We start from the raw sequence: 15,785 nt of genomic DNA on the forward strand, positions 1-15,785 counted from the left end.
TTAAACTGTCGGTACAGAACACCGCAGTACTTCCTTGATCCAAAAAAGCATATGTTGTGACAATCTTGCTTCCTTTGTTGAGTTTCACTTGAACTGGAACTATTGGTAATTTGCAGTCTTGATCACCAGCCCCAGTAAGACCATTGGACACCAAAGTTCTCATTTGCTGAACCTCTGGTTTCTTTTCAGTTTCTGTAACGTCTTGAGTCTCCTCTTTCCTATGTGAAGTAATGTGAAGCAGAGTTGGATGTTTAAAGCCACATTTAGCACACGAGATGCGCCTTTTGCAATCTTTACTGATGTGTCCAATACACAGACAGCCAAAGCAAACACCCTTTTCTCTCAAGAAGCCAATCTTCTCCTTTCTGGATTTCTTTTCCAACTGTTCACATGAATCCAAAGTATGTTCTTTTCCACAAAAGAGACATTTCTTTCTCAACGTTTGGGTAAATTTCTTTTCCTGGGTTTCAGCTTTTAATATTTTATTCACTGGTGTAACTGTTGTAGCAAAACTGCTTTCTTTCCTTCCAAAACGGATATGTGACTCTGGTTTGGTCAAACTCCTAGTTGCAGGTGGAACATCCTGTATGTTTCCAAACACTGGATCCGTTAAGACTCTTACTTGTTTTTCTATGAACTCTGTGATGTCATATATCTTGCACCTTTGTCCAGTTCTTTCCTGTAGTTCACAAGCTACTGTCCTCCATTTGTCTCTAAACTTGTAGGGAAGTTTTTTGATAACACTGAGCATGTTAGCAGGCACATTAAGATCATGCAGGTAATGCAAATCCTCCATAACATTGCAACAGCTTCTGAGAAAAAGACTATATTCTTGAAGAGCCTTAGCATCTTCTGTTTTAATTGAAGGCCATGAAAGAACCTTGTCCATGTAAGCTGCTGCCACCTTGTGTTCATTTCCAAACCTTTGGTATACTGTTCCAAGAAATAAAGTCGATCACTGTTATCATCAGTCCTTTTCTCTACGTTGTTCTCAAATGCTCTCATGAACATGTGGTACTGTAGTAGATCTCCGTCAAACACAGGTACATCTCGCTTCGGCAAAGATGAAACACATTGCTGATCCATCAGAAGCATTGTTATTTCATTTTGATTTCTCATTATGTCCAACATTGATTGTTGATTGTCCATCACAGTGTTTGTGTTTCTGGTGTCTTGGATGTGGAAACTTGGATGGACTGAGGGAACTGTTTCTTTTCCATGTCTTTGGTCTTTAATCATTGTAGTTTCAGCCCCCACAGCTTTCTCTTTAGGCTTTGTCCCTGTAGCCTGGTGATCCTGTTGAGCTGTTTGATGTGAAAATGGTACAAATGAGTCAGCTTTCCAATCCAGAGATTTTTGTCTTGTTGTTTGTCTGTCCAAATAGGAGTTCATTCCATCTGATGCTTTAGAAAGCCTTTGACTTGCAATACTTTGTGATTTCAGCACTTTCAGTTTGGCCTTGTGTGCACAGATTTCCTCTTCCAATTTAAGTTGTTCTTTTCTTTGACGAAGTCGTTCTTCCTCCTCTTCCAGTTGATGTCTTTGTTTTAAAACCTCTTGTTTTGCCATTAAAGCAGCCAGATCTGCTTCTGTTTTAATGCATGATGAAGTTGTAGAGGACGTTATTGACTTTCCAGAATGTGATCTTGTTGATTTTTGCTCCACATTTGACACACTGTCACTGGGTTTTATGTCATCATTTTCCTCCATTTCTTGATTCGTGATTTGATGTATGTTTATGTTTGAGAGCAAATTATATGTTGCAGCAGAAACATCCTTTTGTTCCTTAACGTCACCAAGCCATTGTGTCACACCTCCTAAGAAAGCATTGCTGTGATCCCGAATATTAGAAAACCACTCATCTTGACTATTTTGTTCATCCTGTGGCAAAAGAGGGAGTAACGTTGCATGTGATTCACCAGCGTTTGCGCACAGTTCTGTCAAGTCCACCATGAGAGACTGAACATGTTCAGCATTCTTTTCGTTTGTCATAAGTTTCTTTATTTCTGGAATAAGGCCCTTTATTTTATTCACAGCAAATTTGCGTTCCTTTTGAAGCCTTTCAATTTTATTACTGAGAGCTTTCACAGTCAGTTTAATTTGTCTTTTTTCATTCGTTTCCGTCGCAGAGCACTCATTCTCTGGTTCACTCATTCTCCCTTCGTCACTTGCGTGGTGTTGCGCAATACTTTCATTCATTCGACTCCGTTGTTTGAGCAGCTTTACAGATTCTGCAATGACTTGCTCAGCGCAACATTCGTGCGGGGATTGCCATACAATCTTGACTTAGTTAAACATACACCGTTTGATTCTTCATTTTCACCAGATAGCGGTTCAGAGTTTCACTAAGCTGGATTCCTGACCGAGCGCCCGTCGCTTCCGGGTGCTTACCTCCGCTTGTTGGATGACACTGACAGAGGCGCTTTGATTGCAATCCATCCCGCTGTCGCGCTGTCTTTGTGGCGTCCGGAGTTGTTGCGCTGTGTGGAGTGTCCTTTTCTTTCTGTCGTTGTCTTTTTATATTTTTTTGTTGACAAAGTTGTAGCGGCTGCGGGCTTATGAGCCGCTAGAGAGGCTGCGACAGGTCCTGTTTGCGACGCGCTCCACAAAAACTATGACCATGAAATCCACTTTTCTTGTGTGTCGTGATTTATTCCACTTCATTATTGCATCAGATGACACATGTGGTACGATCCTTTTGAAGTATTGTACTTAATCAAGTGTAAAAGCGATCAACAAAAAATACTGGGCCCTGTGCACCCTCTCTGTGTCAAACCAACAAACCAAACTAACACAGGTGACAGGTGCGCCTAAATGAGATCTTAACTAGTCACGTGACCAAAAAAGGGAATTATATACAAACATGATAATGGCGCCTACACACCTTTTTTATGGATCAAACAAACAAACTCTCAAATAAACCATTTAGAGAGCAGAGTTAAAGAAAGGAATTCTAAAGCGAATGGGTGGCAACAAAACCTACAAACCAATTGAGGAAAATTCATTATATTCAGAGAATGAAAATTTAATACAGAAAGAAAGCAGGGTAAAAGACTGCAACGTTGGTGGGGTAAAGTGTTAAAAACTAATTGACTGAAATAGCATTCAAACTAAAGCGGGTAAAGTCACATATTAAGGTTTTTGTTGTTCCTTTTGGTTTTTGTTCTAAAAAATATCGATTAACTTTGATTTTTGTTAGGATGTGATCGCCATATAGCCATGCCTTCTATCATCAAGTTTCACTTTTATAAGCAGATTTTATTCAGTCTTGTATTCTTTTTCTTGAGGCTTTTGCCACATGCTCGTCTGTATAGAATAGAAAAGAATAGAATAGAATAAAAAGAACCATTAATTGTCATTAGACATGGTATAGCAAAATTCAGAAACATTTCTCTTTAAAGTGGCAGTCAATACAGAAAAATAAATGGAGCAAAAAGCAGATTTAGAAAAGCGCAAGAATCAATCAAGTTAACTTGGAGTTCAATAAAGTAGCAGCTTAAGATTGGTGGCTTTCTTTCCTTTTTTAGACGAGTGATAAATGTTTCAGGATTTCATGATTTTGTCCACCGCTGTCTTCCGTAGAGATTTTAGAAAACGGGTTTCCGGAAGTGGGCGGTCCTTTCTGCGCAGACTCCAACATGGTGAGTGGATTCTCTTCTCCTTCTGACCGCGAAATTATCTGTAAACATCGCTTTAAATCATTAGGGTTTTTCACATTAACTTGTTTCTACGTGAAGTTCATAATGCAGATAAGTACAACAGATGGAAATTAATAATATAAAACATATAAAAATTGTTAAACTTAAATATCTGTCCAGTCAGGTATGTGGAGCTAAGCTAGGCCGAGGCTAATCCTTGTTAGCATGTGTTTAGACCGCGCGGGGTAGATTTAACTGGTTGCCGGGAGATTTTCTGGCAACTACCGGGATCTTCTGCAGCTGTCACTATGACAAGGTCTTCAGATTGCGTCTTAAAGATTTCTGACTTTAATTATAGTTTAGAGATCACCGGCTCCCGGGCCAGGGTTATACCCGGTAGGTTCCTGGTTCGCGCTAGGCTAAACTCGCTGATGCTGTGAGTACAAGAAGCGGGTCTAACTGGATCAATGCCCCCTTTTTAGGCTCGAGGACCGAAGAAGCACCTCAAGCGCGTGGCAGCGCCGAAACACTGGATGCTGGATAAGCTGACAGGAGTGTTCGTGAGTACTCCGTGGCTCTGCTTGATCTACAGTAGTACGTTTACGGCCATCCCGGTTAACGGTCTGCTGTGTCACCAGGCCCCCCGTCCCTCCACTGGCCCCCATAAGCTGAGGGAGTGCCTGCCCCTCATCATTTTCCTGAGGAACCGCCTGAAGTACGCCCTGACGGGGGATGAGGTGAAGAAGATCTGCATGCAGAGGTTCATCAAGATTGATGGCAAAGTTCGCACAGATGTCACCTACCCTGCTGGGTTCATGGGTGAGTGAGTCCCAGAGGTTCTAAGGCTAACTTCTGCTAAGATGTCCTGGTTACCTGCAGCCATGATGAACTTGTGTGTTTGATCAGTGATGAACTGAAACAACACAACTCATTCCTCTAAGAAGTTCTGAGCTCTAACCACACCACCTCTTTACTAACAGATGTAAACGTCATTTAAGATCTGTTTTGTCTATCATGTTGGGTCTAGGACAGCTTTCAAAAATCAAAAAGTTTAAAAAAGTTTTGTCTGCTTAAAATATGGCCGTGCTTCAGGTTCAGTGCAGGCCGTTGTCAGGTTTTTTGGAGAAACAGACTTAAGTTTGGTGTTTAAAAGCGCTACAGTGGGTTTTTATTAGGGATGTCCCGATCATCGGGGAATCAGGCCAGATCGCGAAGTTTCAAACTCAATCAAGGTCTTGTGTTGCACCCTCATTATTTTAATTGGGGCTGTATTTGGCAAGATTGATATTACAAATAAATACTAGAAGTCTGCATATCGTACACGGATCACAGCGTTTTATGGCCCTAAAGTGCAGCAGAAAATGGCACTAGTTTAAGCAGGAGGTGAAGAAAAACAATAAAATTCTGGATTTCAAGGCTAAAAAAAACTTTGAAAAGACATTTTTAAACTGACAAGTCTTGGTTTGTATTAATGCAAAAACATTGATCTAGTAAGACATTTAAAATAAAAAAGGATTTATATAATTCTTTTTAACAAGAATTAAAGGAAGACCTGGCTCCTAAGTGACCATCTACATAACACAAGCTTCAGGAAAGAGTCATAAAAAATCTATCTCTCAAAACTACTAAATGGTGACATTGATATAAGCTGGTCGTGAATATTCATTATATTCATGCTACAAAAGTAATTTTGAATTTATTTTTAAGATATGAATCACATATTATCAAAAATGTCAATGGTTAAATATTTTTTTCTAGTTGATTATTGCACTTTTTAATTGTTTGAACTGTTTCCCAGAATTGCCATGCAAATTTGTTAAATGTCAAATAAGGGTGAATAAAAGTATACATTTTAAATATGTATATTAATGTAAGTGTAACGCACTCAGGCATGAAACTGCTTCTACAGTCACCTTTGCCCTGCATTAGGTCACACTGAGGGTCTTCTGAGGCTGGAGGTACTTATTTCCTAAGTCAGGTATTCCTTCTGTTAATGAAATGGCCTGACTGAACTAAATGCTTTCTGACAAATGTTTTTCATGTTGAGTTTAGTGTTTTTTTGTTTTATGACCAGAAATCTGCAGATGGCTCTGTTCAGGCTATTGTGCTGTGGACCAAAACTTGTACAGGTTTTCTCCACACGATGATGGCTAAACTGCTCTCAGGTCCATCTTCCTACAGTAGAAGCCGATTGTTTTTGGCGGTGAAGTTTCAATAACCCTAAGTTCACACAGCAACGCACGATCTAGCAACCGCTTCCAAAGAACTGTCTTGATAAATGCATTTCAGGCTTCTGTATTCAAAATTCTTGCATTCACGTGTTGCTGTTGAACCATTTGCAAGTTAAACAATGTCGAACTTAGAGTTTGTGACCCAGGTCAGATTGAAAACAATGTTTGTGTCCCTTCAGCCTGCTGGGTGGAGACAGTGTAGTTGATTCTGCTGCTGGTGTTTGTGAAAGCTAGACTAATGAAGACTTTTCTGATTGTGTTCACACAGATGTCATCAGCATTGAGAAGACCGGGGAGCACTTCCGCCTGATCTATGACGTGAAGGGCCGCTTTACCGTCCACCGCATCACTGGTGAGGAGGCTAAGGTGAGGCTAAAGCTCCTTCTTAAAGATGTCTCAAATGTCTGTGAAGGTACAACCAAAGCAAACCTGTCCTTCTGTCATCAGCAAATAGGATGGGAGGGAGGGAGGGGTTATATCTGTTTGAATGTACTGGTGAAATGCAGAGCTGTTGTGTTCTGTAAGTCTGCATCCCTATTTCTGAACGTTCTCTGTGGGGTCAGGTCGTCCTGGTCTTAGTTCAGTTCTCTGTGCACCTGTAGATTTAGAGCATGGGTTCATGTAACCTTGACAGGAAGTCCACTTTACCTGTAGCTGTGTATTCATGTGGAAGAATTGAAATGGCACTCAAATGCTACTCACTTCACTCTGCAGTACAAGCTGTGCAAGGTCAGGAAGATCATCATCGGCACCAAGGGAATCCCCCACCTGGTGACCCACGATGCCCGCACCATCCGCTACCCCGACCCCCTCATTAAGGTCAACGACACGGTCCGCATTGACCTGGAAACCGGCAAGATCACAGACTTTATCAAGTTTGACACCGGTGAGTTCAGCTGAAGGTTGAGGGGGTGCTCCAGGGTTTAGCCCTCTGGCTGACTTTAAGCCTCCTCCTTCCAGGTAACCTGTGCATGGTGACTGGTGGCGCCAACTTGGGGCGTATCGGTGTGATCACAAACAGGGAGCGTCACCCCGGCTCTTTTGATGTGGTCCACGTCAAGGACAGCACCGGAAACAGCTTCGCCACCAGGCTCTCCAACATCTTTGTTATTGGCAAGGTGAGTGTGCACGTGACAGCGCACGTGTGACTGAGGAGTGCAGCAACGTTTGGAGCTGTGATGATCTTTATGGTTTTGATGAAGGATGAAATAAACAAACCGTTCCTCTAAGAAGTTCTGAGCTCTTTGTCCTGAAAATGCAAACTTTCTCCTCAGGGGGGCGCTCTTTGTCACACATTAGAAACGTTCTCTGTAGATGCACATGTACTTCAGACTAACAGCAGACAGTCCGTGGTAGGGCACAGAACACAGTGGGTGTCCAGGTGTTAATCTGGAGCATTTTTTCCTGTGTCCAGGGCAACAAGCCGTGGGTGTCCCTGCCCAGAGGAAAGGGCATCCGTCTGACCATTGCAGAAGAGAGGGACAAGAGGCTGGCGGCCAAACAGGGCAGCAGCTAAAGTGTGGGCGGAGCCTGAGCAGTTCTTTCCAAATAAACATATTTACTAAACATTTTTTTTGTGGTTTGTTACCCTGAAAACTTTCAGAAGAACTTTACAACAATCACAAAAGCTGACCTCTGCTGTTCTTCAAGCCAGAACCCATCTGGTTCTGAAGGCTTCAACCCCGTGCATCATTCTGTGGACCCATGTCAGCTTCAAGAAGACTGGAGATAACCAGAGATCACAAAAACTAGACTGACCTGAGCCTGACTTCCAAAAAGGATGATCAAATTATCAGAATTAAAATAACTAATTTATGAATCAGACAGGATAAGATGGTCACTATGAATCAAAAATTCACTATAGCAACAAGTTAAACTCCCATGCTGATCATCTTTTGATCTATTAAGGTGTTCTTTTAATATGCAGATTTTAGCCAAGCCTGTCGCTTTCTAGGACCGGTTCTGCAGGGTGGCAGTACATCAGAAATTCACCTCAGTTGTGGATGGGACCATTGGTTTGGTGCAGCAACACTAATAACTCTTCTTAGTTGCTGAGAGCTCTGATTACATTTATTCTTCTGCTAGCTTACAGTCCCTCACGGCCCCAACCTAACATGAGGGGTGCAGCAAAAATGGAGTAACATCAGAGATATCCAGTAAAGTTTAGATCCAGATCCCACCTCAGATGAGGAAAACAAAGGCGCTCATGGATGTGGTCGTCTGCAAGTGGATCATCAGAATGGAGCAGAGCAAGGAACGTGTGGCCCACCCACCGTTTTTACAACAAAACAACCACAATCTTTTTCAAACGACATTTTTTCAGATGCTCTTTACTCACAATGAAGTAATTCTATATATTCAATTTAAACTTCATATATGTCCGCCTTCACCAGAAAAATGTCACAAGAACATGTTAAAAACACCAGTTTCTTCATCAGAGTGGACATTTAAAGTCTTAGTTGAGATCTACCACCTCCAGCTCTCCCTGACCTACTTGCTGCTGATTACCTGGATCAGCAACGGACACCATTTAAAATCTACCACTTCTAATTAGAATATTTTTTTCTACACTAGCTTGCCATTGATGCTAGTTACGAGACGAGCAATAATAATCCCTGGGACTAGTTTACGTTTGTATCTGGAAGTAAAGGTGCATTTTACTCGAACCAATAGCTACATTTCCCCCTTTTTTTCTCAGCCAATTACAAACATACATTTGTTTTTTTTTAATTCATGGATGTTATTCTTTCTACTGTACATTCTAGACCGTTTTCTCCCCCCGTTCTTCACCTGGACCAATGCTTTGTCATGGACTGGTCCTTAACCACCATCAGCATTTAGGCTCTAGGCTTTATTCCTCTATGGTCTGACTTTATCCCACCAGCATGCAAGACCTCAGAGCCTATCTGCCAAAGACTATGGATGTATGGTATGCACGTCTTTTTTATCACTGACAAAGCTTTCTTTATTTTCAATTTTTTAGATCTCTTATTATTGAAGTGAATTCAAACCCACGGTTAGTCATAGGGTGGACACTCTGGCAGTTGGCCATGGCTAAAGAAGCTGGTGGTTTTGGTGAAAATGAGGACTGGGTCGGGTTCTGTTTACCTGGTTGTTTGTTTTGTTCTTTACCAGCTACCATCCTTTTTTTAACCTCACCCTTCCTTTTCTGTCTGCTCCCCCTCCCTTCTCCCTCCTGTTACCCCCCCCCCCCGCCCCCCCAAAAAAGCAGCCCTGTGAGTCCCCCATATATATTTATGATTTTTCTGTATCTTGTGCCTCCCCCTCCTCCCCATGTCTCTGTGTCCTGACTTTAGTGTCCGACCATATGGTGGCTGCTGGGACACCGGCTGCTGAAGCTGCACAGACCTGGCATGGAAAATCTACCTCAGTGGGGGTCTGTGTGTTTACGTGTGTGTGTGTATGTGTGTGTGTGCGCATGTGTGCACTGAACAGTCTTTGCACGCTTGATGTTCGGACTGCACCTGCGCATGTTCACGAATGATAATTACCTGAATCTGTTTGTGCCCCAAACTAAACCATTTATTTTATATCAGATACACAAATACAGTGTGCGCATGATTGTGCACGAGCGTGCACAAGCATGCGCGAGCGTGCACAAGCGTGTTTTCTCCAGGTGTTCTGGACTCACGCTGCAGCAGGAAGTGTTTGGGGAAAATCCTGCAAACCTCAGTGGTGTCTCAGTGACTGGCTCACATCAGAACACACTTGCGCAGTGAACAAACTAAACACCATCTCTGCCCCCCCCCCCCCCCCCCATCCAAGATGAAGCATCCTGGGGCCCAGTTCCTCATAGCAGTTTTAAAGCCGTTCAGAAGGACATGACAAGGACATAGGCGCTTCAATCATTTAAGCGTTCCCGCAGTTTCAGAGGAAGTAGAAGCCTCTGAAGGTCCAACAGGTGAGTTCCAACCCTCAGCTACCAAAGAACAGGTGTGAAGGACCAGAAACCTTTCTCCATGGGGAGGTTCTCGTGGTTTGGAGGGATCCATCAGTTCATCTTTGTTTCAGCCTTTCTCTGAGAACATGAATGCTGAAGTAAATCATCCATCCATCCATCCATCCATCCATCCATCCATCCTTTCTGTGGATGTTACCAGACTTTTGTTCTTTTAGAAAACATGAGAGCGAGGACGAGGAGAAGACGGTTACGGAGGTTAGCTGTGTGTGTGGGCGTGCGCCTCATGCGTGTGCAAGAGTAAAGAAAGTGGGCGGGGATGCTGAAACAATGAGCTCAGTCATCTGGGGAGTCGTGGAGGAGGAAGAGGAGGAGGCGTGGGTGAGGACAGATGTTTCCAATCAGTCGGACTTTTGGCTGACAGCTAAGAGGAAGATGGACTTATGAGGACTGCTTTACTGTGCTGGTTAACTGACCTAGCAAAAATCTAAAGAACTAACTAGTTAGTGAAGCCTGCTGATGTCTGCTGGGATGCTGAGGAGTTCCAGATGATGCTGTGGAGACACCTCCTCCTGCCTCTTCCTCCTCCTCCCTCAAGTTTCTCCTGTTGACATTTGCAATTGTGTCAATAAAAAACGGTTTATGTTGAAATTCTTTTCTCGCTCCGTCTGTGGCCCCTCCCCCAAAGACCATATGAACAAAAACATGTAGGTAGGCCAAGTTCATGTCTGGGAGGGGTTCCTTCGGGAGGCCTGGGGGGCGCTCTAAAGACCAGATGTGGTTGTTTTGGGGGGTGGGGGATGAAGCCAGGGTAGGAGCATGACTTTCCTCTGAAAAAGAGGGAGGAAGCCCATGAAGAAAATGATGAAGAACGAAGCAGGGACAACTGATGAAACTCTGCACGCTGGCGACATAACATGGATGTTGTGCACACCAATGACCCTTCCAATGCACTGAGTGTGATAATGACACTCTCTGCAGAGCAGAAATCAAAGAGATGCTTGTTTTCTGCTGACATTCCACCTTTCAAGGCATTTTGATGTTTTTATAAGATGTTCTCGCGGCATTTTTCTCCCGATGGATGACATATTTAAATAAAATTAAGCTTAAAATTGCATTTCTGAATGGTTCTTTATTCAAATTGTTGGGAATCAGGAGCTTGTTGCTTGAAGCTATAACGTAAGCTCCCTGCTCCAAGTAGATCCACGTATGTCCTCATTTTCCTTGTCTGAACTGGCATCTGGATTCAAACTGTAGCTCCAATTTGGTTGCACCGGTAATGTTAGTTTGGGGGTGTGGGGGGCTGTAAGCTAGCGGGAGAGCGTGTAAACAGCATCATGGAGGGGTGGGGTTGCTGTGCCCCAGCAGTCTCACCCACAAATCAGAGGTGAATTTCTGATACTGCTGCTCTGCGGAAACCATGTTCTGGAAAATGACTGTTTTTTTGTTTTTTTTACTTAGGCTAAAAACGGCATAAATATGATTAAAAGATCACTAGGAAGACTTTTACAACAGATCAAAAGATGATTAGAGTGAGACTTAACGTGTCTGAAGGTCAAATATTTGCATTTGAGGAGAAATGGATTGTTTTGATCAGAAAGTGTCAGGAGAACAAGGTATGTGTGAGACAAAGACACCTTCAGCGTGGTGTTAATCTGCTGCTGTGCTTTCGCTATTACTTTAAGTCGGTTAATGCTGGTTAACCAAACACTGTAAATTCAGTTGCATGAAGAAAAACAGGGGTTTAATGTGGAGCTTATGATTTCTGTGGGGTGGGGAACCCCGCCCCGGCTGCTCTGCACCCACCAAAAGTCAAAGCATGCTTACAAAAACTATTGATGAGGTTAAAGATTATAGGAAGACATTTATTCTTAGTCTAATTCAAGTTAAATCTTGAATGTCATATACTTTCAAGTGCCTTTCTACCTTGATCAAGGCCCAACCTGCTTTGCCGTTGTGGTCCAGTTAGCTCACACACAGTCACACAGTGATGGCGACTCTACTGCCATGCATGGCACCTGTAACCAACGTGGGGTTCAGTATCTTGCCGAAGGACACCTCAACACACGGGTGTGCAAAGAAAGAATTGAACCTTTGTCTTCCAAACAGAGGTTGATCTCTCTACGTCTGCAGCATAGCTGCCTTAATCTTAGCTTGAATGACAATTGATTCAAGTCTGGTCCATGTTTAATCATACCTTGATCCCAATTTAAACATATTTTAATCTGAGTTTGATTTTAGTCTCTTTCTATTCTTAGTTTAATTCAAATTTAATCTTAGTCTTAGCCAAGTTAAATGTAAGTTTGAATCAAGTATCCTTTTAAATTTGATCGCAGTTTGACTTCAGTTTGATCCAAATGTGTGATGCAAGTTTGATTGAGGTGGTCGTCTTGGGTTCCAGAGGCCCGTGGGCGCCCTGTGTCTGCAGTCCTGCACACACCAGAAAACAGGATGTAAGGAAGTTGTTTCTAAATGGTAAAATAGCTATAATGCATGTATTCAATAAACAGTACAGACCAAAAGTTTGGATACACCTTCTCATTCAAAGAGTTTTCTTTATTTTCATGACTATGAAAATTGTAGTCACACTGAATGTATCAAAACGGTGAATTAACACGTGTGTATGTGTGTGTGTGTGTGTGTGTGTGTGTGTGTGTGTGTGTGTGGGTGTGCAAAGCAGTAATCAAATCATAAGGTGGCTACTATGAAGAACCTACAAAAAGACATATTTTCAGTTTATTTTATGTATATATATATATATATATATATATATATATATATATATATATATATATATACATACATACATACATACATATAAACATACATGCAGATAATGTGGAATGGATGGATATATATATATATCAATACAGTTAAGGAGATTATGATAGCTAAATAATATTTCTTTCACTTTCTAAACAACCATTAATTTTGCCCCAAATCCTTCTTGAACTGGGTAGAATGTGGTTTACTGCATCCCTGCTGTATGCCGTAGCTGTAGACATGATTTAGCAACAGCTCCTCTGCTTTATTTGAAGCCGAGCGGCACACTGGAGTTAATGTTCTGTATGTTCTGAGTCTTAAAATCTGCAGTTTTATGTCTCAGCTACAGACATGTTGCAGTTATTAGGATCAAAACAGATATTTCTTAATTGTTTTGGAGCAAAGTGCTGCTCACCCTGGTCTGAAAACCGCTTTATACAATCTAACACAACTCAAATGTGTTGTTGGATTTGGTCACAGCGTAAGGAACCAGAGGAGCTCCTTCTCTTTATCAGCCTGAGTTCCCATCAGCTTTATCACATGCAGGTGATGGTAAAGGCAGCCCTCACACATCTGCATGACTGATCCCCTCCCTGATACAGAGAGAACAGGGGGAAAGGGGGTGGGGGACAGGTATTAAGAGAAATCAGTTTATTATTCCAGGTTTAAGTTGGCTTATGTCCTTTAAATGTGCTTGGATGAACGCATCTTTGATAGTAACCTAAATGTGTGTGCATGTGTGAGTGTGCGCACCCACGGGTGAATGTATGTGTGGGAGGGGCATTAAAATAACTTAAAATGGAAAAAACACCATAAATAATACAAATATAAAAATCATTGGTTTGAATAAGTTGCTCAACAGCAAAAATATATAAATAAAGTCCATGGCAACCAGCATGCACGCGCGCAAGAAAGCCCACTCCCCTCTCCCCCGCGCAGAAGAAACAGACTGTTGCGCCGCGTGAAGGCGCTCCCCGTTAGATGCGCGTGCGTGTCTTCGCAGTAAAAGCATGGTTGTCAAAACTGTTCTGAAAATGGCAGTTACTCTAAAATATGGAGAGATTTGTGCGTGGGCGCACGCACGCACGTTTATCCAAGAGGTCAGTTATAACAGGCTTGGTCACGCGCACAGGGAGACACACCTGAACAGGTGAGTTAAAATGGTTTGGGAAGCAGCTTTGATTTTGAAAGTCCGGCCGGGCGCGCGCTGCCGTGCACGCGCATTGCTCTAAAGAGCGTCCGCGGTGAGAAAACGCTCCTAACGCACAGGCGCTCCGAGCTGCTCCCCCCGCAGCTGACCTCCCACTCTTGGACCTTTCTTTTGTGCGTGTGCGCGCTACCGGATGAGCGGAGCCACCGGAATATAACTTCATTACCTCTTTGTGTGCGTGTGCGCACGCGCTTGGGATGAGAAAACATGCCCTTCTGCAAACGCACAGTTCTCCCCAAATATCTGGCGCGGCGGGGGGCTCTGTTCGCGGACCTGACGGACGTATGCGGCTTCTCTCTGGGCTCCGTGCTGCGGCAGCTCTCGGACTTGTCCCGGCTCTGCGTCAGCCTCCTGGAGGAGCTGGAGGGGGAGCTGCGCTCCGTGTGCCGCCGCTGCGGCGCGCTGGAGGCGCGGCTGTCCGGACTGCAGAGGCGGACGGCGGAGATGATCAGCGGACCCTTCCCAGGTAAAGAGGGCGCGCGGGGTGGAGGGGTGGGGGTCACCTGCGAGCTGCAGGCGGGGCAAAAAGGGGCAGTTCATGGTGGTTGTGGTGAGGTTGTGTGTGTGAGCAACACTAGAAAAGTGCTAAAAGTTTGTGGAGCATGCGCATTGCGCAGATGAGTACGGACAGTGACATTATCACGCACGCGCTCCTTAATTAGGGCAGCGCGCAGTCTGGAATGCGTGTGCGTGTTTTTGTCCCAAATGGAGCTCAGACACAAACGCACGCTTGTTGTTTTGCTTCTGTTCACGTGCACGCCTTTCCTCATGTGAAGAGAGTCACGTGATTGTCCTGAAGAATCCGCCTAGTCCTTAAACAGACGCTGGGGCAGAGCAGACACACGGGTCACGTGCGTGTCCATCTGAGGAGGGGCAAATGTTTTAGATCCACTCTGTCTTTGCCTGCGCACGCGCGGTCTTTGTTCAGACTCACCTCTGTAAGTCAGGTCAGCATGATCAGAGTGCATGGTGATGGAGGGGCGTCCTCTATTTGATTCAATCAAACAAAAAAGATTTATTTAAGAAAAGTAATACTTTGCTGACATAAATATGAAGAACAGCTGGAAAAAATGTGTCTGGAACATAAACCCTGCACACCTGTGCACAGGTGTGCAGGTGTGTTATTGTGAGGCCTTTGAACAGCTACTCCTCTTCATCTTATACTTCTAGCAGTGTCGCTGTGTTTTCATTTTATTCTCCAAGCTGAATTTACCCTCTAAATTAAAGGTGAACTTTCTGTGTGTTATTTGGGGTGGGGTGTGGGGTGTGTGTATCTTCTTTCTCATGTAACCGGATTACTTAAATGCCATGCGGTAATGGATCTGGGTTAGTGGACCAGGAAACCTGGTGTCTGTGGTGATTCGATTTCCCAAAAACCACATGATCAGGACAAATGTGCTGACTCGGCTTTGAATCTGCCTCCCACAGTCCCAAAACATTCTTCATAGGTTGTGTGATGATTCTAAATTGCCCTTAGGTGTGCATGTTGGTAGACCATGCAACAAACTGATGATCTTTTCAGGGTGTACCCTGCTTTTACCCAATAGAAGCTGGGATAGGCTCCAGCAACCTCCATGACCCTGAAAAGGGATTCAGTGGGTTCTGAAGATGATGGATGAATAAAAGAAGGAAACCCGATTTCCGGCATGCAACTATACCTGGTTGCTGCCTCCTCCAGAAATCTGCATCATTCCTTTACGACTCAGGGAAGAAAACTTTCATACATCACTTCCCTCTTTTTTTTTGACAGTTACTGATCAACAACTCTGCTTCTTCGGCTTAGGATTCTGTTACAATTGATCCTTTATTTGGTAATGGCAAAGCAAAAGTTTTTAATGCATGATGTGAACTAGAAGCAGCATCTTTAGACTGAACAGCAGAGGTTTTTTGTGTCCAGAGCTAGCCTGGTTCCCTCCCTGCTGTTGTTGAGCAACAACAGTAAACAATAAAAATAAAAAATACCCTCAAAGGTTCCAGCCTCCACTTGTAAACAATCCTATGCATTCAGATAATAATCCTGCAGT

The 15,785-nt window shown here is 43.4% G+C and overlaps 2 protein-coding genes and 2 non-coding genes across 7 annotated transcripts in view; all 4 read left to right on the forward strand.

The window, feature by feature from the left end:
* rps4x (ribosomal protein S4 X-linked) overlaps positions 1–7,435 on the forward strand; it is a 152,603-nt gene extending 145,168 nt beyond the window's left edge. Inside the window, exons 1-8 of one of the 4 annotated variants that reach the window (XM_078935925.1) lie at positions 2,854–3,070; positions 3,583–3,641; positions 4,121–4,198; positions 4,277–4,457; positions 6,138–6,235; positions 6,584–6,755; positions 6,830–6,987; positions 7,284–7,435. In XM_078935925.1, coding sequence (XP_078792051.1) covers positions 3,639–3,641; positions 4,121–4,198; positions 4,277–4,457; positions 6,138–6,235; positions 6,584–6,755; positions 6,830–6,987; positions 7,284–7,385 — 792 coding nt within the window. In that variant the 5' untranslated portion in view covers positions 2,854–3,070; positions 3,583–3,638 and the 3' untranslated portion in view covers positions 7,386–7,435. The other 3 variants (XM_011487669.4, XM_078935927.1, XM_078935926.1) reach the window with 3 other exon arrangements.
* Positions 4,517–4,592, forward strand: LOC111946362 (small nucleolar RNA SNORD61). Its single transcript, XR_002872042.1, has one exon. It is a non-coding gene; the product is annotated as a small nucleolar RNA SNORD61 (small nucleolar RNA).
* Positions 7,042–7,112, forward strand: LOC111946361 (small nucleolar RNA SNORD61). Its single transcript, XR_002872041.1, has one exon. It is a non-coding gene; the product is annotated as a small nucleolar RNA SNORD61 (small nucleolar RNA).
* Positions 7,436–13,560: 6,125 nt separating the features above from the next.
* nhsl2 (NHS-like 2) overlaps positions 13,561–15,785 on the forward strand; it is an 81,669-nt gene continuing 79,444 nt past the window's right edge. The window contains exon 1 of the mRNA XM_011487666.4: positions 13,561–14,227. Within this exon, the coding sequence (XP_011485968.1) occupies positions 13,969–14,227 (259 nt within the window). The 5' untranslated portion in view covers positions 13,561–13,968. The remainder of the gene's footprint in view (positions 14,228–15,785) is intronic.

Source organism: Oryzias latipes, chromosome 18 (assembly GCF_053564925.1).
Source record: "Oryzias latipes strain Hd-rR chromosome 18, Olatipes_Hd-rR_3.1".
NCBI classification, from domain to species: Eukaryota; Metazoa; Chordata; class Actinopteri; order Beloniformes; family Adrianichthyidae; genus Oryzias; species Oryzias latipes.